Source organism: Mus caroli, unplaced genomic scaffold, assembly GCF_978045245.1.
Source record: "Mus caroli unplaced genomic scaffold, Mus_caroli_1 scaffold_3, whole genome shotgun sequence".
Taxonomy (NCBI): Eukaryota; Metazoa; Chordata; class Mammalia; order Rodentia; family Muridae; genus Mus; species Mus caroli.
The window spans coordinates 26,857,501-26,882,108 of NW_028227258.1; the positions used below are offsets into that span (position 1 = coordinate 26,857,501).

The 24,608-nt window shown below is 41.4% G+C and overlaps 1 protein-coding gene across 2 annotated transcripts in view; it reads left to right on the top strand.

Annotated features, from left to right (window-relative positions):
* The first annotated feature begins 640 nt into the window (after positions 1-640).
* Arhgef38 (Rho guanine nucleotide exchange factor 38) overlaps positions 641-24,608 on the top strand; it is a 113,407-nt gene continuing 89,439 nt past the window's right edge. For both annotated transcript variants that reach the window (XM_021159127.3, XM_085835511.1), the window contains exon 1: positions 641-971. In XM_021159127.3, coding sequence (XP_021014786.1) covers positions 776-971 — 196 coding nt within the window. In that variant the 5' untranslated portion in view covers positions 641-775. The remainder of the gene's footprint in view (positions 972-24,608) is intronic.

A 24,608-nucleotide genomic window follows, 5' to 3' on the forward strand; every position in this document is an offset into this window, starting at 1 on the left:
CTCTGGAGACATTTATCCTCCTCCAGTTTTTGACTCTCTGGGGTAGCGTAGGAGTCAAAAACTGGAGGAGAATAAATAAAGCCGGGAGGGTGGGGAGGATCACTCTCAAAAGTCAACCTTTACTTCTCAGATCTGACCAGGGTTTATTTAGCCAGTTAGACTGTAGCAGATGATTGCCAATGGCGAAATTAGATGCATTGCTTTGAGGGCACACGCTCCAAATAAAAAACCACCCTGTCTGCACTGTCGTGCGGATGTAAATTGTCATAGCTACACACTGACTTCAGAGCCACAGGTGGGAGAGCAGAGGAAAGCCGCCCAGGGCTCCCAGCGGCGGGCACAACACAGTTCACAGAGTGCACCTGCACACGCCCATGGGCACAGGTTCAACCCGCAGGCTAATGTGTCCTTCCCTTCCCTCAGCCCTGTCTCACCTTGCGCACTTTCCCTCCTCCCCCCACCCCACCCCCCAGCCCTTGCCCCACACAATGAGATTTTTGTTTGCTTCAGTAGCATGTGACATTAGAGTCCCTGCTTTGCCTAACTCAGTGCAGCAGGTCTCTTGGGTAACAGGTGGCAACTTCCCCTGTTGGATTGTAGGTATAAAAGAAAATGACCTCATAAGGGGCGGAGCCTGGGGACTCCAGGTAGCAGTCGCAGTCAGGTAACCCTGCAGTGAAGCTGTGTAGTTAGAAGGGGGGCAGTTAGATGCTGAGGTGCGCCCTGAGACACTTAAGCCACCTGCAAACCTCAGAACTCTGTCTCTTTGCCTCCGATGGAGCCCAGAGAAGCCGCTGGGAAGGAAACCATGGGAAGCAAGAAGAAGAACTTGAGTTTCTTGAGATCCAGGCTGTATATGCTGGAGAGGAGGAAGACGGATACTGTGGTGGACAGCAGTGTTTCTGGGGACCACTCTGGTTCCTTGAGGAGGAGCCAGTCTGACAGGACCGAATACAACCAGAAACTACAAGGTAAACTCAAGAGGAAGCAGCTACCCCAGTTGGCTTCTCCGTCCAGCTCAGGTTTTGGCTGGCTCCCGTTTGCAGAGACCTTTGAGGCAGAGGAGAAAAATCAAACCCAACCTTCCCTTCTTAGAAAACAAGAGAAAGATGTGGAAAGGGATTCCAGAGATACAAAGAAGATTTTTATATGACCCAAATGGTTAAAGAGCCACCTCTGAATCTTTCTTTTTTTGTTTTTTGTTTTTTCGAGACAGGGTTTCTCTGTATAGCCCTGGCTGTCCAGGAACTTAATACCCTTCAGTTTTCTCCAGTGAGAGTAATTTCTTTTCCCTCTGCCTTCCTTGTTCCTTCTCCTTCCCCGACTCAAATTAGAGAGGGGGAAGGGCAGGTACACCTGTGATTTAAAACGTACAAAAGACAGTTTATCCCAGTAGGTGGCTCCAAGATGCAACTTCCATGAGAGCCAGCTAGGAGACTGTACTGAACTGAGGCTGAGGTTACCCGGGATGTGAAACTATAATCATGTCTGTAAAAAAAATGTTACAGTCCGTGGGACCCTCTGACAGAATCCCCGAAAATCACTTAAATGACTGTTCCCTTGGAGTGGACTGAATAGAGTCCAGACAGGACAGAGTTGGTCCACACACTTATGCTGACTGACCACTGAGGAAAATAACCACTTTATTTTGTGATGTGGGAGGATAGTCTGGCACACAGATAGAACACATCTTCCATCTCTGGCCCTGGATTTCCGTCTCCTTCCCACTACCCTTTCCCCTAAAGGTCATTGGCTCCGATAAGACTTGATTTTAATGTGATAGCCAGCAGGACTTTATCTCCACTGCTGCACCTGTCCTGGGAGCCTCCAGATCCTGTCTCTCCTGTTTTGTATACAAAACGTGAATGAGCTCCCCTTGTCCCACTGTGACTTGTCACTGTAGACTTTAAAACTGCAATGGCATTAAAAGACCAAGGGGACTTACTTGTTAGCAGAACACTTTCCTCAGAAACAAGCTTAGACTTGGTTATGCAAATTATTCAGCTTAAATGCATTTAAATGAAATGTTTTGAAACTCTAACTAGGGCATAATACTTTTTAAAAACTCCTTCATGGTTTGGCACTAAATTGCGGTGTCAGTCTTTCTCCTTAAAGAAGTTATTTTTAATGAGGGAGAAATGGTATTTGATCTTTGAATTTAACTTCCTTCAAGGCAACGTTGGAAGGAATGCAAATTTTAGTCATGCGCACTTGGTTTCCAATTCTGATTTTTCAATTTACTACATACAAGACTTTGGAGAAAATTACTTTAAATTTCTGCACCCCAATTTTCCTACGTTTGAATGTAAGACTAAAGATATTTATCATATAGTGATGGATTGAATTAGATACTGACACAAACCTCTAGTACCTTGGCTGGCAGATACTACATACTCAATAAATAACAATAGCAGTTATTTTCAATTTGAAGAATAGTGGGTACCCTACTAGGAGACAGGTCAAGATGGATATTCATTCAAACATATATGCCTTATGTTTTTCTGCTTCTGTTTGTTCCTTGATAAGGATACAATGTACAGGCATTCAGATGCCCGTCATACTACTTCCAACAATGGGTGTTTTTCTTCCCATCAGTTTCACGAATACAGTGTCTTACTGCTTCAGATTTTCCACCAGCAAAATAAATTGGAAATAATTTCGGAACTTACTAATACAGTAGTCAGTTGTTAGCCACTTTGCAGAGGCTCCCGGGCTACCTGCACCCTTCATTTGGTTCGTGAGCCTTACCTGTTCTGCCAGACTTTGTCTCTGAAAATAGAAGGTCTCGGAGTTCACCCACGTTCCTAGAAGTACTTGTGGGGGGCGATCACCAGGGAGTGTAGATGGTCACACTGGAGCTGTAACTTACTGGACTCCCGAGGGGAAGCATGATTAGGTGTAACCCAGAAAACCTAAATCTGAGTCCTAGTGGCCAGCAGAGCTTTTAGGATGGGTTTACAGCAGATGCTTCGGCATAATGGAAGGTCATTCACCACAATGGTCAAGGCAGGCAGCTCTGTGGGCTTGCTGTCTGCTTTGTTCAATGCCCATAATAGACGATGGTCAGATGACTTCTAGTTCTCTTATTGAAATGGTAAAGATTTTGCCTCCATTTTTGTAGCCTTTGAGGCGTTTAAAAAAAAAAAAGATGACCTGGATTGGTTAGAGCCCCAGAAAGATGATCCAAAACCAGTTGAAGGTCAGAATGCTTTCGAAGGCTGGAATTTCCAGTACTCCCAGGGTTCTAGGCTCAGTCAATGGGTTGTTTTTAGTGCTGTGTTGTTCTCTGAGTAACTCACTGTTCTACCCAGGTCTGAATGGAAGCCAGTTTTTTGGTTCTGAAAATCAGATCTTTCCTCAGTGTCTGTGAGCTTGTCTTTAATCCACACTAGACAGTCTATCTGTTGTTTTTATTTATTTATTTATTTTCTATGTGAAAATAACATTCTAGTAGAGTGAACTTTAAACTGCAATATTTTTTTTTCAAAAATGATGCCCTGCATATGAGCTACAGGATCAGTGCAATAGAGAACATCTCTAAAGATGATATTCTAATGACCTTGTAGACAACTTTTCATTGTGCTGGAAGAGTTGGATGCTAACCTGGCACTGGGTTTCTTTACTCCTGTAACATATTATTCTGTGAACTGGCAATGACTATAGATGCCCTATGTCGTGTCTTAGGGGTTAATGTTGAACAAAATCAGCCCATGTGCCAGAAGTCACAAGTTTAATGTCATTAAAACACACATGCACATTTCACTCCTCAAAGCCTATGGTCTACTTGGGAAAGAGAAGTAAGATAAACGAACAGATGCACAAATGTGGCTTGATGGAAGTAGGGGCTGGATCAAGGATTCCAAGCAATCACTGGGTGGCAGGGTTACTGTGTAGTTAAGACACAATAAGCTGGAGACAGGAAGAAAATACAGATGGGAAACGGGCATTTCTACCTGGGCACTGCACTTTATCTGAGATATTTTTTCTTCCTTATTGCTTGTGATTGACTCTCATTCCCACTCCAATCTCTCACCCCACCCACCCATGAAAGAGACTTAGTGGTTAATTGTCAGGGCCAGCGCACTGTAAACAAGTACACGGCAACTGTTCATAGAACGCATGAACGATCTGGCCCATGCAGGGAAAGGATGTGAGCAGACATCATCAGGGTCTGACCTGTGGGGTGCCTTCATCTGGGAGAGTTCATACGTGCAGCAACAAATTTGATTGTTTATTAAAATAAAACATGTCAGCAATATGAATGTCCAGAATTGCACACATCACGACTACATTTTAGTGGAGCTCTATCTCCTTCTTGCCTCTGCCTCCTGGAGCAGTGACCATGCCTCAGTCCACTCTTCTCCCATTCATTACAATCACAGCACAGCACCTGTCAAGTTAGCTCATCACTGCCATTCTACTGAGTGCCTTAGGGAAGAACCAAATAGGGAAAATGTGATGGCTAAGTTGTGAAAACTTTGGATTTCCTCTGTAACCCTATTGGAATTAGGCACGACTTGTATGTATGTATGTATGTATGTATGTATGTATGTATGTATGTATATCTGCATATGTAGCTACCCACCTATAGAATACACAGATATGTGTGTGTACTTGAGATACTCCCGCACTGATTAAGCTTTTTATGAAAATTTTGTGACTGAGATTTAGCCGTCTGGTCTGAAACCATAATGACTGATGTTACTGACGTGGTTTTCACAGCTTGGGCCACACATTTTTACACACATCCCCAAGTTTACACAGTAATACTGAAGCTCCAAAATGATGGTATTTGGAAATGAGGCCTTTGGGAAGTAATTAGATCCTGGACAAGAACCCTCATGAGTGGAATTGGAGGCTTTGAAAGAGACTCAAGAGCTTGTTTCTTATTCTGCCGACATTGGTAGAGATGCCTGTAAACCAGGAAGTAGGCCCTCAACAGAAACTGTGTCCGCTGGGACCTTGACCTTGGATTTCCCAGCCAGTAAAGTGTTGAGGAACAAAAGCTTGTCATTTAAGATACACAGTCATTTCATATATCTTACAAAAACTAGAACTGGCCTGCTGTGGGTCAGTTTGCAGTTTGTTTTCACCCTGTGGTTAATTATTTGGTTGGTAAATATTTTCACTAATGAAGCATTCACTAAGAATGGGAGTAAGCAGATAAAATGCTATTATTGTTGATAACAGAGGTCAAAATAACTCTTACTAGGTCGATAGCATCTAATCTCCCTTCTGTATTTATTAAATTTTATTTCTTTTGCAGAAGAGAAAGTTTTCTCATCATTGAGAAAGAACTGGTAGATTGTCTTATAAATCCTAAAGTGTTGGTAGGCCTGTTATATTGCCCTAAGGCACACACTTCAAACACAATAGTAGATTGCAAAATAAGAGGACACACAACTCAACTGAGAAGTTGGACTTGGACAAATTATGAGCCCATTTAATGTATAGTGCTTTAAAAAACTCTGGAGATCGTTTCAGCGAGTGGGAATGGTCCACACTGGACCACTGAGGGATTGCTTTTCTCCTGATGAAGGATGCTATAATGGGTAAAGGCTCAACTTGCTATGTGTTTCTAAGCTGGATCCTTTCTCATTCTTGTCTGATCCTTTCTCCTGGCTCCAAACACCTTTTGCTGAAGAAAAAACTACAGAGCCAGTAACGTGACACCTGCAAAAAGTAGGTGTGTAATTGTTTGAAGGGCAAACCTTAAAAAAAAAATCTAACTGCTTCAGTAGTTTCTGTCTCAGTCATGCATAAAAGCCAAACTAAAGCTGACTACAATTTTTTTTTTCTTTTCAGTTAAGAGCAAAGGTGTTTTTCAGTCTTTAGAAAGGTTATTTCTTTCACATAGTGAGCCAAGGAAATCAGTAACTCCTACACAACCACAGTGAGGTGGGCAAAGCCACTCCTCCTGTGTTGACCAGGGGTGGCTTCCTTTCTTCTTAAAAGCTTCCTAAAGACAAACAGTATGGTTTCTGCTTGTGTGAGTTTATTTCTTATCCATAAAAGGTAGAATTTTTATCAGTGCATAAAGTGTGGAATTAAGTGAGGAGGTTAAATGACAGAAAGGAGAGAGAGAGAAAGAGAGAGAGAGAGAGAGAGAGAGAGAGAGAGAGAGAGAGAGAGAGAGAGAGAGAGAGAGAGAGAGAGAGAGAGAGAACAAAAGTACATGATGTCAGGGATGAAAATGGAGGAAACACCAGTAAGAGGGAACTCAATCGATGTTCATCTTTGCCTCTGCCTATATAGGAGATTAAAACAAAGGCTGCTTATAGAGTCTTGTTTCCTGACTGGCACCACCATATCAATGTTAGTACTTTGGTAGGCACTGGTTTCCTGTATATGGACCCTTGGTAAAAACCAGGCAAGAACTGGCCCCTAGTGAAGCACTGGGCTATCCCTGGCTGTGCTCTCCCAGTCTGTAGGTGGAGAGCCCTTGGAATCAAGGTCACTGCCTGTCAGGGAGCCTTAGCCTCCCATTTGTGTTTGTGTTGGGATTTTTTGTTGCACAGGCTTCAGTATTGGCTCTATGCTGCCCCTATCCCATTCTCCTAAGGGTGGACTTCCCACCAGTGTTCTTTTATTACTGGGGTGGGTGCTGGTTATAAAATTTTTCTTGAATTTACCAAACTGGAGTGTTTATACAATGAAAAGGATGTCCTTTGTAGATGGGAGACCTAGTAGGGGAAAATTAACTTTACAAGCCTTACAGCTTAGTCTTAGTGGCTGATCTGCACCAACCAGATAGTAACACAAGTGGATGAGGATTCTTGGTGGACAACTGGGTCAGAATGTCCATCCACAGAAGGTTCTTTTTTGTTTTTGTTTTTGTTTTTGTTTTTCTGTTTTCTATAGCAGTAGGTAATTAGCTCCAAAGAGGGGCAAAATACTTCTGGGGTTTTTCAAGACCATTCATAGTGAGAAAGAAAAACAAAGTAAACATTTTTTTAGCTTCCCACTCTGAAAAGTATTTATTTTTGTGTATGTTTTACAACCACATGGTATATTAACAGTATGCATAAGCTGGAGATGCATGCTTAGAACAGAGTTGGATGAAATTATTATATAGAGTACAGTACAGATACATACTGAAGCCTTGATGTTAAGTAAAAGGAGGCACACATTGAGTGTTTTGTCAAACTACCCCAAGCTGGCAAAATTATAGAGAGAAAGGAAAAGGCCAATTTTGAGAAGCTCAGGGAAGCTATTGATTAATAGGCAGAAAACTTTAGTTTTGGCAGGAAAGTTCTGAAGACAGATGTCGTGTGGATGGTTGTAAAGTCGTGTGAAGACACTCAGCAGCACTGTGCACTTAACAATAGTCCACATGGGATCTTTCACATCACACATACTCTGCCTCAGTGAAAATAAAAGTGTTTGGAGACCATGGGTCGCAACTTTACGATGTATAAGGCCTCCCATGACCTGACTCTATCTACTCAGTCGAATCGCTTCAGGGTGTTTAGCTTTGACTGGCAGGCCTCACCTGCTCCCCATCTTTCTCAAGTCTGTCCATCCTGAGCTTCAGATCACGTTCATGTATCACGTGGTTGGTACATTTCTTACATCTCACGTTCTCTCCTCTCTTTTGCTTCGCTGAACGAAGACAGGGACGTTTGATCTTCAGGGCCTGGCATGGGTTTGTAAGCACTCAGTAACTGAGTTTTGAGTTAATAAGTGAATGGTGGAGGAACGGTGGTATGGCAGCTGCAGAGTGAAAATCCAGCCGGAGGTGGGAGCCCCGCCCCTGCCGTGCTCTGTCCAGGCCCCCAGCTCCTCATCATTTGCTCCGTAGCTTCAGAGTCACAGCTCCTGGTGTGGATTACGAGGCAGATGAAGGAACTGCTTATCAGTTTCCATCATGAATCATATTTCTCTTCTTTATGTGTTGGGTCACGTGTCAAATTCTGCCAACATTAACAAGGGGAAAAATGACATCTGTGATACACTGAAAGAGAGCCCTCAATATACGATCACGTTTACAAACAGATATGGATAAAAGAATTGTGAATATCTAATGGACTGTTCAAAGATTCTAAGTAGAATAAATGTCTCCTTTTCTCATTGTATTAAGCCAATATATCCGTTCAAATATAAGCATGACATATTTGAAAATACCCTCCAAGAGTCTGAATTTCTTGTTAATGACACATTTAGGGTTGTCATCATTTTACAATGGTGTTACTCTTTTTAAAATATTAAAATCTTGGGTTGGGGATTTAGCTTGCCTATCGAATGCAAGGTACTGGGTTCGGTTCTCAGCTCTTCAAAAAAAAAGATTAAAATATTTTTTAATTAAAACTTAATGTTTCTAAAATTATAAGTTCATACTATGCTTTAGTCTTTTAATTTTTTAAATTTCTTCATAGACATGTTAAGGATGTAAACTTACTTTTCTTTTGATAAAGGAATATTTGGGGAGAAGTCAGTATTTTCTGAGAAAAGAGAAGTTTTACCACAGTGCAGTAACAAGATATTAATTTTACACATTTCACTTTTTATGGTCTAGAGATTGAACCTAGGGCCTATGCTAGGCCAATGCCCTACTCTGAGCTGTATCTACAGTCCATATTTGCTTTTGAATACTCAAAATATAACTTACACATCACTAAATAAAAGTTTTTGAATGAGGAAAAATTAGTCACAAAAGTTCAAGTCTTATACAGCTTTAGCTGTATGTTCTAATATGTTCAAATTAAAAACAACAAAAATTTGTTTTAACATAGCCAAACTGTAGTTTGGATTTTCTGTATATTTATATTGTATTTAAACCTTTATGACATCTAAGGACTTCATGTAAAGTCATGTTAGAGAATATAAACTATGATATACACACATAGGTACGTGCATATTATATGCATATAGACTGCTGTGCGACCACTGCTTGTCAATTGTGCTGAGAATCCACAGCCTCCAATATGTGATTAAATGGATCTAAAAAAATCCACTTTGGTTAGTTGACAGGAAACAAATTCTGTCTTTTATTCGTTTAAAATCTATTAAAATGATAATTAAAAGCATAATGAAAGATTTGGGCTCTAACTCAGGGATAAAATGTTTGTCTCACACATGTGTAGCCCCGAGTTCAATCCCAGTACAACACAAAGGAGGACAGGGAATGACACCTCTGTGTCTAAAGCTTTCACAATAAAAAAGAGAGAGAGAGAAGGGCCCTGAGATGCTGTTTTGTTGTCATGACACAGCCATTGCAATGATAAAAACGGAGCTGCTGTGATTGCCTGCACTGGACCGGTACAGGAAAGGGCTTGTCATCAGTTAAACATGGACTGGGAAGGGACTCCCAGAACCCTGCCTCTCCAGCCCTCACTTAGTTACCAGTGGAACCCTGGGGAGGAGCACTCATCAACTCCAGTTGTGTACAATGGGCAGCTCCAATCCCACTGTCCAAAAAGGCATGAATGCAAAACTAGGACTTATGTGGACCTGAGAGGGGGTGGAGAGAGAGAGAGAGAGAGAGAGAGAGAGAGAGAGAGAGAGAGAGAGAGAGAGAGAGAGAGAGAAGAGAACAAGCAGAAGTGAGAGGGAGACAGGAGAGGAATGGGGTAGGAACAGCCAGGGTACATTGTGCACATCTATAAAACTGTCAAACACAAACTTAACAAACATTTTAACTTAAGAAAGAGGGAATAAGTGATGATCCTTGGCTGATTTTCTCATATTTTATGCAAATCCCTTTTAGAGTGAGTTCATGCATTATAGGCAACAAGGGAGGAAGGAGGAGATGGGGAGCAGAAGGAAAAGAAAGAAAGAAAGAAAGAAAGAAAGAAAGAAAGAAAGAAAGAAAGAAAGAAAGAAAGAAAGAAAGGAAGGAAGGAAGGAAGGAAGGAAGGAAGAAGGGAAGGGGGAAGGAGAGAAGGAAGGAAGGAAGGAAGGAAGGAAGGAAGGAAGGAAGGAAGAAGGGAAGGGGGAGGGAGAGAAGGAAGGAAGGAAGGAAGGAAGGAAGGAAGGAAGGAAGGAAGGAAGGAAGGAAGGAAGAAGGGAAGGGGGAAGGAGAGAAGGAAGGAAGGAAGGAAGGAAGGGAGGGAGGGAGGGAGGGAGGGAGGGAGGGAGGGAGGGAGGGAGGGAGGGAGGGAGGAAGAACAAAGAAACAAAGAAAGAAAAAAGAAGAAGAAAAGTAAAGTTGGTATTAGTCCTTTTGGCCATTACTGAAACCTTGACCTGGTTCTCTGGAAGTTTCTTCTCGCAACGCAGCTTCTAAGTGGCTCTTCCATGAGCCCTCTCTGCAGAGGCAGCTGTGACCGGCAGCTGTTTACTCTCCCCATAGTGCTTCCTCACTCACTATCTTGCATGCCATTTTTCTCCCCTGCAGTGGTCTTACTGTTTCTCTTTCATAACTAAAAGATGTTTCAGAAGACCAGGGTTTGCCCTTTGTGTTACCGTGCTGTGCTGCTATAATCAGGACAAAGTTCTCGATGGTGCCACTGCTAACTTTTGGGGCTAGACCATTCTCTGTTGCAGGATGAGGTGTCCTGTACACAGGGCATTTGCAGAATTCTCATCTTCTATGCAGTTGCTGCTAGAAGTTCTTCAAACCTCTCAGCTATGACATCCAAAAAGGACACTAAATGCTCCCAAATGTTGTCTGAGATGAGGTGTAAAATTGTCAAGTTAAGAGCTGCTCACTGGCACAATGGGCACTTGCTGAATAAATGAATGTGTGGATAAAAAAAAAAAAAATCAGTGTCTCATTTAGCCAAAAGTCCGTTCTCTTAACAATAGGATGTTTATAAGAGGAAAACTGAATACAGGCAAGATTCATCAACCTGAGCTCTCCTTCTATTCAAGACAGAGAGCTTCCTTTTTCATTCATCAAGGACTTTAAATAAAGTCATTTCTAGAAAGTGCCTGCCCATTTAGCTCCTTAATTGTCCTGGCTGTGCTATGCTGCTCACTGTTGGAGCTTCTGAATTCAAACCAATGCTGCTTGAGTATTTTTCAAGCCCGGTAAATGCTGCTGATTTCTTTTAGAAACCCACATTGCTACCTTCTGCAGCAATTAGCAGCCAGAGGAAATAATTCAGAAGCCTCGTGAGTGGAGATAAAGAATTTCCCTGACCCAGTACTTGAGCTTTCAAATTTGGAGCAGCAGAGGCTCAGCTCCTCCATATTTTCAGTGAGCACCTCACCGGCTTCCCTCCAAACCCTGCCTGACATGCAATTATTTTCAACCTATTTCACAGAAAGCTCACCCTATTCATCTTTGTGTGGGTCAAAATTTCCATTAGCTGATAAAAGATTGCACCGTGTGAGATCTATGTCCACAGGGTTCCATGCAATCCTAAGCCAAGTGGGGTTGGTTTGTTGTGGTTTTGTTTTTTGAGTTTTTTTTGGGGGGGGGGCAAGCACAGGGAAAGTTATAAAATACAACCTATACTTTAAAAAAGAAAGAAAAATATTTCTAATTATATCTGGGTAGGTGGCAAGGATCTTGGAGGAATAAAACTCCAGATTCGATAATGCGTGGTTGTCTGTTCTATAAGGAAGGAAAAACTGGACTGATGCTGATGGAGATGGAGAAGATAATGTCTGACCCATTTCTGGCTCTGTTGCTTATTTGACTTACTCTTTTTCTCTCTTTTCATAAAATAGTATCTATTTTTGTTTTATGTGTAGAGGTGAGTGTCTGCATACATGTGCACCACATGTGTGTCTAGTGTACAAGGTGGCGAGAAGACAGCACCGGAGTCTCTGCATCAGGAGCTGAAGGTGTTTCTCAGCTACCTGATATGCTGGGGACCAAACCTTGTTCCTCTGTTGGAGCAACAAATACTCTTAGCCACTGAGCCATCTCTCCAGCCTGGCCTCTCTAAATAAAACATAGAACTAGGTACAACTGCTGCCTTACCCCTCCCTCATTATTTGTCTATGTTTTCATTATTGGGTTTTATGGGCCCACTACCTAGTTGACTAACCCAGAAGTCTAAGCTTTGGCTTCACATTTTCTTTACCCTGCGTTGATTGACAGTCCGTGCTAAGTTTTTTCTAAGTTCCTCTTGATTTGTCCAGTTCTCTTCATTGTCCAGCAAGTAGACTAAGAAGACTGCCTTCCTTCTCCCCTTTGGCAGCTGGGCAGCTGCTTTGCTCTCTTGCCTTAAGGCTCAATCATCACTTCCCCTCCCAAATGTGGTCCTACACAGCCAAAGTGGTCTTGCTCAAAGAACCTAATCACATCACTGTTTTCTCCAATGATCTCCTATTGTTATGGTTTGGATAGGAAGTGTCTATCAAAAAGGGACAGTGCTGAAGACTTGGCCTCCATCTGGTGGAACCAGTCACTGACAGGTTGCTGGGTCCTGAAGGTTCTGACTTCACTGTGGAATTAATCTGTTGATTGATTCATATTCTGATGCCATTATTAACAGGAGGTGAGGTGTGTCTGTTTGCTGATAGGTGACTCACCGGGTGTGTGCACTTCCGAAGAGTGTCCTAGCTCTTCCTAGTCCCTCTCTCTCTGCTTCCTGGCTGCTCTGAGGTGAGCATCCCTGCCTTTCTCTGCTCTATTGCTGCTGTGCTCAGCCTCCCTACAAACCAGAAACCAGGAGTCAGCTAATTATAAGCTGAGATAGAAAGATAGCCATAAGTTAATTCTGCTTTAAGTTGTTTTCCTTGAGTATTTTGTCAGAGAAACAAACAAACAAACAAACAAAAAAAGAGCTAGCACTCATTGTTCTTAGAAGTTTGAGGATCCTTAAGGATGCTCTCAGGATCTGTCCCATGACAATCTCTGTAACCTTAGTGCCATCGTATGCCTGATAACTCTATGCTTCCCTCACACAAAGCTCTTTTCCCATCTAGCTTTGCAATCAAGCTCCCTATATATACTGCTCCTTTAGCCAATGGTGTGTCTTCTTCCCTGCTGCCACTGAAGACCCTGGCCTCTAGGTTGTACTAGGCTTTTTGCCCAGGTCACTGTGAATGGTAATTAGAATCTCTATACTATTTTTTTTTCAATATTGGCTGGTATTTTTAAATTTCAAAGTGATTGGTTTCTAGGATCATTCTAGAATCATTTTCTTCTTAATCCTTTTTATTTGTCTCATCCAAATTCTAGTGTAATGGGAACGGCTTGGCAACTTGACTTTATAAAATAGTTTCCAAGCAGCGAGTCAGTTTTCAGAGAAACACACATGTTCTCTCACACTCGTGTTCTGCCAATTTGTGTGTGTTTAGTTAAATTAATGCAATTACAATAAAAATGCAGCCAATACGGGCAGGTTTGTTGCTGTACACAACCAATTTGTGGAAAATGTACAAATTAATGCTTAAGGGAAGTGTCTTAGCATCCCTGAATGTTTTAGGGAGCAAAAGGAAAATGCTGACTTACCTGTGACTTTAATAACCCACCATTACCTCTAGATGACCCATTTCCTGACAGGAAGGGTGGTTGCATTATTCATTATATATAACAGAATCTATTCAAGCCTAATAGATAATTTCAAATTGATATTGAGCAAGATACAAAGTTTCTTTAACTCCCCTAACTAGGAAACATAAAATTATTAACTTCAATTTCTGATACTTAGGATTTTATTTAATTATATTTGTGGTTATGATAAAATTATAGATGAGCTCAGGGCTAGGTACTTTTGATATATTACCCTTCTGTTCTGCAATCAAGCGACTGTACACAGTGCTTGATAAGTAACTGTTGAGAGGTATATATGAACCTACCTGGTACCAGGGGATCACAGGTGACAGCAAGATGAGATGTTATCACATAAGGCATTGAGCAAAACTTTAAGGTCAAAATATAAACTTACTAGTTATAACTCTTCTTTACTTATGAAAATAAAAGTTCACGATTATTTATTGGCAATCATTAATCAATAACCATCCCGAAGTCTAAAAGTAACAGTAGATGAGACCCAGGAGGGGCAGCTGTGTCCCTCATCTTCCTTGTTACACTTTCTTGAGAAGCAGGGCTTTCGGTGGATTCTCGAAACTTCTTCACACCGTGATTGTGCCTTGAGATAAATGGGAGATAATTGAGGTTTCAGAAGTCAATCACTGCAATGCTACAGCAGATGAGAAGTCAAGGCAAATCTCCATCTCATTTGAATTCTGTCTGAGTGGTAATGTGCACATGAGGCCTGCTCTTGAACTGGCTTTGTAGTAGTCCTTGCTGGTTCTGCTTTTTCCAGCTGTCAGGTCAAAGACATGATGGATGTATAATTGGCATCTCTTGTCCCTGGGACATTTCCCAGGTGGAGGTAGGGGGAAGGACCATTTAGGCCTCTCAGAACCAATGGCAAGTAATTCTTGACAATACAAAGAACAAATGGCTCTTTTTGGAAGGTTGACTATGTGTCCGAAATGGACAATGTGATTTCCATGCTTTATCTCACCTCCCACAAGTCCCAGGCAGTGATTAGTGGCTAACACGAAGGATTTAAGCCCAGCTGAAAAGGCTCAGGTTGGAATCCTGGTCACTCTACTTAAAGCATCAAGAACTTCGGTAAACTATTTAACCTCCGTTTCCACTCCTTACTGTTAAAAGGGAAGGAGTAAGCGTGTCCGCCCTGTAAGGCAGAGCTACTACTGTGGTCTCACACCTTGGGTAGCCAGGCCAGTTGTGCACCCAGCTGGGCTGGAGGGAAGGAGTCTTATCTGGGATGGGTGGGTGTAGTCAGGATCTTTGTTTTCTGTGAGTTCGAAGGTAAAGAACACATAGACCCAGGAATCGTTTTGGAGAACTGGTTCAGTTTTGAGGGGGTGGGGGTGGGAGAAAGGGGGATAAAGGCTATTTAAACCTTTGGAGGGATGAGTAGGGTCTATTGGGCTGAGTATACACCTTTGGCATGGCCAGGTTACTGGGGATGCCTCATTTGCATAAGGGGGAGTTCCAGGTACTGCTGAGCATGACCTTATAAGGGGAAAGGACATTTAACCTGGCTACCAACTCTGTGGTGAGCCACCTCTAGTAAGGCAAGGGTCTAGGGCACAGGGCTACTGTGTGCCAAAGCATGCAGGCCCCGGACGTCGAGTATCAATCCTACTCGTGCTGATCGCAGGATAAGGTTTCTTGGGTTTGGATATGCCTCTTGCTACAGGCCTGTTCCTCCCAGCCCCACCAGCTCCCTGACCTCACAAATACTTAAATATGACACCTCATTATTATTGCTGCTGCCAGATCTTCTTATTTCTCTTCTGGAGATGAAACAATTTAGTGACGCCACATGACTTACTTGGTCAGTGTCATATGCCATTGAGGGGCTGCCCACGCTGACCTGTACGTATCTCTGTCCAGAGAAATCCTATCGCACATGAGCAGTGTACTATGCTGGCAGCCTCGCCAGTCAGGGGTTGGGGTGAAGGAGCGCCAGCTGCACAGCCTAGCACATCTGGTTAGAACCCCAGTTCTTCTGTGTAATCTGTGAATCGTTGGAGAAATTGCACTTACATTTATATGCTGTTCCTCCGTCACTAAAATTAGCATAATATCCCATTTTTAGGTTGTAAGGAAGATTAGAGATAATGAATATTTACAACATTGGTCCTTAACAAATGCTTGAAAACGGCTGTGTGGATTACAGGCTTGCACAGTATATTATGATAAGTAGCGTGGGAATAAAAGTGTGTAGCCGTTTAATAGACTACAAGTAATTTAGCTTGTTTTCATAAATAAAATATGATGTGTGCACACAATGGAATATTACTAAGCCTTTAAAAAGTAAGGCTTTAGAGTACATACTACAGCTTAGATGAGCCTTCAGGACATTGCGCTCAGTGAAATAAGCCAGGCACCAAGGAACAAAAGCCGCATGATTCTGTTAAAATGAAGCACCCAGAGCAGTCAGATTTGGATAGACAAAAATGCAGTGTGGCAGAGGAGAGGAGAGAGTGGGGGATTGAGAGTTTGGCTTTGGGAAGATGGACGTGTTCTAGACACATACAGCAGTAATGATTGCACCATAGTGGGATGCATTTAATGCTGCCAAACTTCACACTTCAAAACAGTCAGCACAGGGGCTTTTATGTTATCCATATTTAGCTTCAATGAAAGAGATGGAGGAAAGCAATGTAACCTAAGGGGGAGGGGAGCAACTGTTGGAAGTGTTAAATTACCGTCACTCTTGAGTCCAACCCTTAGCAACTGGTTGACGTTTTGTGTTGAATTTCACCCAGAAACCATACACATCTTTACATTTTGTAAGCGCTAGATGGTGTGCATGACTCCTCTACCCACAATGCACATCTTGGAGTTGGCAGGTGAATATTAATCACTGTGGCTATCATTCTGACAGTACCATCCCCAGTAACACTGCTGGGGACAGCAAGAGAATGTTTTTATTATACACATTACCTTGAAATAACATTTTTTTGCGGCCAGGAAATTTGACGCAGCGCGCACACGGTGTACGATAGAAGGAAGCCTAGCTCAAGGCTGTCAGTCAAGTGTGCTGCACACGCAGTGCATCAGAAGAGCCGAGATGCAAGAATGTAATTAACTATGAAGGTCGTTCTTCACTGGGGTGTCATCTGGAACAAAGCTGCTTTCAGATATTTGGCTTATTGCATTTATACCTCACATTCCCACTTTTATAAGCCTCCCTCTCCATGTGGTGTTTAGAAATCCTATAAGACGTTATTTTAAAAGATATGGTCTATTATGTTTAAATTGCTCTACTCCAAACTCAGCTCAGAATCATTCTGAATTTTGAAACACAGCATCTGACATCAAAACCTCTTCCCTCCTCTCCCCTTTCAATTACTCTAATGTTAAAATTGGGGAGAATTTTTAATATATCCAGAAAGTCTTGGATGTCTTGGTATTTTTTCTATTTTATGATATTATGTGGTATTTCTCTCAATTAAAAATAATCCTGGCAAGGACTATAAAAGTGAACATCATAACCATTTTAAATGTGTGGTTCAATAATGTTCAAGAGATCAATAATGTGTATGTCAACATACACACACTTTCAGAATCATTTTCAGCTTGGGAAGTGTATCTCTCTCCAGCAGGACAGAGTGATCCAATGACTCAAAGGTTGAGAGTCCTTGCTGCTCTTCCAGAGGACCTCACTTTGGTTTCCAGTACTCATATCCAGTGGCATAAAACTGTGTGTAGCTTCAGCTTCAGAACACCCAGTGCTCTCTTCAGTCCTCCACAGACACCCACAGACACACGGACACACACATATACAAAAAGTAAATATTTATATTTTGAAAAAGTGCAAACAGAATGCATCACTGCTCCTGACAACTATTACCCTCTTTTCTCTGTGATTTTTGTTTGTTTGATTTTGTGGGACAGGGTCTCACTGTATAGCTAAAGATGACCCCAAAGTCCTGCTTCTACATCCTGTACCACTACACTGGTTGTCTCTAGGTTTTTTGACTGCTCCGGGGACCTCAGTTAAATGACATCATATGTATTCAAGCTTTTGTGCCCAGTTTGTGTCTCTTTCTGTAGTCTTCTCATTAGCCACACGTGTTGTAAGGGATGCGACGTTTCCTGCCATTTGAAGGCTTAGTAATGTTCTGTTTAATGTGTTTACCACACTCTGCTTATTCCTTCATCCATTGCTGAGTACTAATGTGACCAATGGTGTTCTGAACCTGTGCATATAGACCTGTTGCATTTCTTGCTCTCCTTTAGTGTAGATGCGCATTCACAAGCAGGATCACCAGGACATATGGTAATCTATTGGTGGTTGTTTGAGGAATTACCACACTGCATTTCACAGAGTATCATTATTATTATTATTACTATTACTATTACTATTATTATTATTATTGCATTTCCACCAATGGAGTTTAAGAGTTGTAGACTCTCCAAATCTTTGAAGGAATCCCTGTGTTCTATCATTATTAGCAACCCAGGATTCTAATGAATGTTGTCTTGTTCTGCTTAATTTGCATTGTTTTCATGATTAGTAATGTTGGGCATCTTTTCAGGCACACGTTAGCCGTCTCTTTTTGGAGAGATGTCTGTTCAAGGCTTTGCCCACTTTTAAGAATTTGTTGTTGTTGAGGTTTAGAAGTTCTTCACATAGTCTAGATATTAATTTGTAAATTTTGTCTCCCACCTTATGGGTAATGCTTTTAGTGACCTGATGTTCTTTTTGCACAAATTTCAAAACTGTTCATGAAGTCTGACTAACAAAGTTGTCAAATTGTTGTCTGACTCTTTGGTATCATATATAAGTAGTTATTGCCAAATACATCATGAAAATTTTACACTATATTTTCTTCTGAGAGTTTCACAGCTATAGGTTTAACTCAGAGGACATGGGGCTAAAAGCTTTACATACAGTATTAAGTAAAGATTCGATGCCACTTTTGCTTTGTCCAGTACCATTTACTCGAAGAATGGTCCTCTACTCTTGCATGATCTTGGGTTCCATGTAGATAAAAGGTCTTTAACCACAAAGGTGATGGTTTATTTCTGTCTTTCTAGTCTATCTTATTATCTGTATGTCTGTTTCTCCACCACAGTTTCAGTTAGTTCTGAAGTGCAAGGCCTCCAGCTTGATTCTGATTCCTCATAATTGTGTCCCCACCCCTTCCAGTAGCTGATTTGACAAAATTTTGTCCTTATACATGGCACACTCCAAAACTAAAATTTTTTTCAAAATTGACTTATTTAAACTTATGCAGAAAACAGCATATGAACTTGTAAGTCAAAGTTACAATAATGTTAACTTCTTTGGTGTTTTGCTTGATATTTTATTTTATTTTTTTATAATTTATTTTTTAATTAGGTATTTTCTTCATTTACATTTCAAATGCTATCCCAAAAGTCCCCCAGACCCTCCTCCCCACCCCACTCCCTACCCACCCACTCTCACTTCTTGGCCCTGGGATTCCCCCCGTATTGAGGCATATAAAGTTTGCAAGACCAAGGGGCCTCTCTTCTCAATGATGGCCGACTAGGCCATCTTCTGATACATATGCAGCTAGAGACACGAGCTCCAGGGGTACTGGTTAGTTCATATTGTTGTTCCACCTATAGGGTTGCAGACCCCTTTAGCTCCTTGGGTGCTTTCTCTAGCTCCTGGGGGCCCTGTGTTCCATCTAATAGCTGACTGTGAGCATCCAGTTCTGTGTTTGCCAGGCCCCGGCATAGCCTCACAAGAGACAGCTATATCAGGGTCCTTTCAGCAATATCTTGCTGGTGTATGCAATTATTATTTCTTTGAGAATTGCATAATTATATTTGAACATAGCTACACCTCTCCCTCACTTCTTCCCAGATCCTTCTCCTCTTACACACATATCAAATTGCGTTCTAGTTCTTTTTAAGGCCATTGGGTCGAATTTGTGTTGCCACCCACTCTTTGGTGTATGGCCATACACTGGACTGGTCTTTTGCTAACTTGCCCTCTCCAGCAGCGATCATGAGATCTTCAGATAGGGATTTACTTCATGCCTACCTCCCCACTGCATGCTAGGATTGTCTGGCTTGAGGTTGCATAGGTCTTGTGCATGCTGTCATAACCACTGTGATTGTGCAACTATGTTGTTATGCCGTGAAAATATTCTTTTGTTGTAATCATCCACCACCCCTGACTCTTACACGCGTCCCTCCCCCTCTTCCTAGTGACCCCTCAACTCTGGGAAGAGAAGGTGTGTTTTAGATGTCCCACTTAGGGCTGAGCACTGTGATGTGGAAGCATAAGCCGAATAAACCCTTTCCTCCCCAACTTGCTTTCCTCATAGTGTTTCACCACAGTGTCGTAACCCTGACTTAAGTGCCTCTTATTTCTCTCCTCCTGTTCACGGTCTTTCTCCCTTCATGTTCCATCCTTTCTGATTCCTTTCTTATCTCAGTACTTCCTGTCTAAGATAGCGTTTGCTCTGTGAGGTCAAACCTTCCAAATTTCCTTTAATGAGGATATTTGTTAATAAAATGAATGTTTACTGGAACTTCTTGCTCGAGAGAATCCTGCGAAGCACAGTTCTCAGGCTGTAATTCTTTTCTCTTAACCTCTGAAGGCACGTCCCCTTTTCCTATCGGTCACTTATGGATCATTGTCAATTCTTTGTAGGTTTTTTTTTTCTTGAGTACTTTTAAGATTCTCTATTTTTATTTTATTAAAGCTCAAAGTTTTAGTCCTAAATCTAGTGTGTTGATCTTGTTTATAGTTCATTTATAATCAATCGTTGGCTCTGAGAGATAGTGTGTTTTGGGAAATATAGCAGCTGCTCAGGGACTCAGGTATGTGTGGGACTTCTTGAGCCCCTCCCCATTCATCCTTTGTGGGACACGATGAGCAGGTCTTGTGTGCACAGTCATACATAGTTCATGTGTGCAACACCACTGGCATCTCCTGCAAATAGCGTTTCACTCCAGATTTTAAAACACTTGGCTGGTTGCTGGCTATTGGTTTCTCATGATTGGGATCTCTATTTTGTACCTGTTCCTGTCTGCCCATTTTTATTTGCTTGTTTGTTTGTTTTGATTTTTCCATTCCTTTGGATTGTTCGTTTCCCCTTCCATTCCAGTTTGTCTTTATGGGTTTTGAAATGTCATGTATTTGAATGGTTGGCCTTAATGTTTTAATGTATATGTTTTACTTCAAAGCATTGAAACATGAATGTCTTTACCTTATATTATGATAACGTGTACGAACATGTTTAAAGCTCTTTCAAGCCCACTGCAGTCTCTCCCACACCGTCCTTTCCTGCAATTCTGTTATCTCCCTTTCTTCCTGGCCATAGACTCTCCCCGTCCTAAATGAAGCTTGCCTATTTGGGCCCCAAGCTTTCTGCTAACTGTTTTCTCCACTAACAAACACTTTTTACCTGTGTTTTCAGCCCTTCAAATTCTTGCACAACATTAGACACCCTTTCACTTCTTGCTTAAAACCTCTCTGCCATTTGAGCTCTTACTAGCAGTCTAACTGCCTCATCTCCATCCCCACCCCTCTGTACCACTATTACCCTTAGGATCTCAAGTAACATACTGCACCTATGCGTGCTCCTCCTCCACCTGAAGTGAAGGGCCAAGAGAAATGAGATTTGTTATTTGATGTTTTTAAGTAGCTCTATCCCAGTTCCCAGGACAGTTTTAGAGCTTAATAATTAATTGTTAGACATTCAACAAACTCAGATCCAAAATTCATAGAGGAGCAGCCAGAGTTTTATCAGAGGAAGTTTGCTCTGTGTTCACCGGGAGCCAAGGCTGGGTGAGGCCAGTGATGCTAATAGGCTTCTCTTGAAGCATTTTTGACAGTTTCATTTCTACTCCTCCCCCTAGTGTGAACCCTCTTTATGGCCTTGATTTAAGAAGTCTTAGATATGAGTGTTCAATATGAGTATTTTAATCTAGTTAGACTTTAGTTCACATGCACACATGTGCACACACATACACACGCACACACACACGTGAGTATACACACATGTATGAGAATAGAGATTGGATAGAACTGGCAACAGGGGAGATGATACCATTTTCCATTGTGCAACACTGTGCACATTCTTGAGGCTTCCATTGCATACTGTATAACTTAGAAAGGGGCCCACAAGATGGCTCAGCAGGTAAAGGGCTTGCCATGCAATTGTGAGAGCCTGAGTTTCATCCCTGAACTCATGTAAAGGAGAACCAATTCCACAAAGTTGTCTTCTCATCTCCATAAGAGCCCCCCATCTCTCCCTTCTCTCTTTCCCCTCCCCTCTTCATCTCTTTCACACACACTAATAGCAATAAATATAATTTAAAACTATTTCTAAAGAAAACTGTTTTAAAAATAAAGTTCACTTTAAAAGTGCAAAGGGTAGTTGCAGAAAATATGAGTGAGCCTACTAATGTTGAAAATAAAATAAATGAACTATAATAATCATATGCCTGTCTAATATTTTGGGAGAGATTATACACTAACCATAAAAGAGCTATTAATACAGTGAAAACCATACTACAACTACAAAAGAGAACACATCTACTCATTAATAACCATTTACCTGGCATGTGCTGTATATATGTTATACTTTGCAAATGTTTAATAAACACCAACTCATTTAACTCTCAAAATGCCTTATAAGGTTGGGTATCATTGTCCTTAATTTATAGACGATGAATTTTACATATAAAATGTTAGACTTTGCTGAAGAAAACAGCTCTAAGAAATAGTAGAGGCAACATTTGAATTCACATTTTTTTCTGGCTCTGAACTCTATGTACTTATCTTTGATAATAGTTATTATTACAAATATATATTACTTTATGGTTTGAAAAAAATAATGTCTTAAATCTACCCTCAAATAGCAGCAGCAGTAGTGATGTTAGCAGCAACAAATACATAGCTAATTCTATGCAGAACCTGGCTACCAGTGAAGGAAGGCTTCGGTCTCTCCTCACCCAACATCCATTACCACTGAACATCTTTTCAAATCCTTTGTATCCATAAAAGACCAGAGTCTTCTTCATGTCTGTACCCTGCCCCAGCAAGTTCTCAGGATTCTAAAGCTCATCTCAGTCCTCACAGAGACTTCCATATTTATTGCCTCTCTCGTTATCACCTGATCTGTCCATGTTAGCAACACGCATTCCTCTTGTCTAGCTGTCAAGTATAAAACAATGGGACAAGCATCTGCCTTGGGTGGCCGAAAGCTGAATTGGATGTGTCTGGATACGGGATGGATCATATCCCAGGAAACCTATCACAAATTGAAGATGTGTAGAAGGAGAATTCAAGCAATAAGGATAATGTGAAGAACATTGCAGCTTAACTCAGTCTATTTTATATGCATCCCAAACTCATATTTGGGCAAAATAACCTAAGGAAAGTATACTGGACACTAAAGTGTGGCTATTTCCTGCCATGTACTGAATATTGTATAGGAAGGAAAATACAGAACAGGGTACGTTTTCGCTTTCAAGGCTAGTAACACCAATGATTTAAAGGAGAGCCTGATATGAACACTATAGAATAAAGAATCCCAGGGCTTCCTTGCCTATGGGGAAGCTTAACATTTGTGTTGTTTTAAAGAATGTCCACACAAGCTGCTCACTGCATTCCATATTCTGTACAACATGGTGGCAGCTGTCGTTTATCCTTGGCTTTGAAGGCTGACAAAAATCTAATAATTAAATTTGATAAAAATACTTTAAATTCATCACTCACGCTCCAAGAAAACTGTTTGTGGGTGTCAGAGTTGGAGAATGGCAGAGAGAACCTCCACACATTGCTCCTTTGACACCCAGGGGTGCTTTGGGTGATAAGAACTTAAAGGTTCTTTTACTCTCAGCTGCATGCTATTTATGTAGCTGCTTGCTGACTGGGATGGTAGCTGTTGGCTGTGCTGGGCTACAAATATGTTTCTATGTAAAAACTTGGTGAAAACTTGAATACACACAAAGTCTAAAGGCGAGAAAAAGCTTGTAAAAGAAAACTTGGTGTCCACAGTAGGTACACTGTGGAGAGTTTGTTAGTTTAAGAACGGAAGCAAACATCAAGATGTTTGAAGAGCTAACCATAAAATGATGCAAGATGAATCTTTGTTCCTGCAATAAACTTGAGTCAGAAGAACAAACAAAGACATCTAGAAGGTTGCTCAACTTTACCTTCTGTGAAAAGGTTTTTGCTCCTGAAAAACACTTTTGAAACTGAATATCTTGACCAACATCCCATGACAGCTCAAAGGGCCCCCAGGGTTCACATTTATGACCAAGTTGCTAAGTAACACAAGAAGAAAAAAAAAACTAAGTCATTTTTAATTGAATAAAAGAATCTGTTGTGTGGCAACCAACAGATAGGGGAAAGATCTTTACTAATCCCACATCTGATAGAGGGCTAATATCCAATATATACAAAGAACTCAAGAAGTTAGACTCCAGAGAACCAAATAACCCTATTTAAAAATGGGGAACAGAGGCCGGGTATGGTGGCACACGCCTTTAATCCCAGCACTTGGGAGGCAGAGGCAGGCGAATTTCTGAGTTTGAGGCCACCCAAGTCTACAGAGTGAGTTACAGGACAGCCAGGGCTACATAGAGAAACCCTGTATCAAAAAATAAAAATAAAAAAAAATGGGGAACAGAGTTAAACAGAGAATTCTCAACTGAGGAAACTCAAATGGCCAAGAAGCACCTAAAGAAATGTTCAACATCCTTAGTTATCAGAGAAATGCAAATTAAAACAACCCTGAGATTCCACCTCACACCAGTCAAAATGGCTAAGATCAAAAACTCAGGTGACAGCAGATGCTGGCAAGGATGTGGAGAAAGAGGAACACTCCTCCATTGCTGGTGGAATTGCAAACTGGTACAATCACTCTGAAAATCAGTTTGGTGGTTCCTCAGAAAACTGGACATAGTACTACTGGAGGATTCAGCAATACCACTCCTGGGCATATACCCAGAAGAGGCTACAACATGTAATAAGGACACATGTTCTACTATGTGCATATCAGCCATATTTATAATAGCCAGGAGCTGGAAATAACCCAGATGTCCTCCAAAAGAGGAATGGATACAGAAAATGTGATACATTTACACAATGGAGTAATACTCACCTATTAAAAACAATGGCTTCATGAAATTCGCAGGCAAATGGATGGAACTTGAAATTATCATCCTGAGTGAGGTAACTCAGTCACAAAAGAACACACATGGTATACACTCACTGATAAGTGGA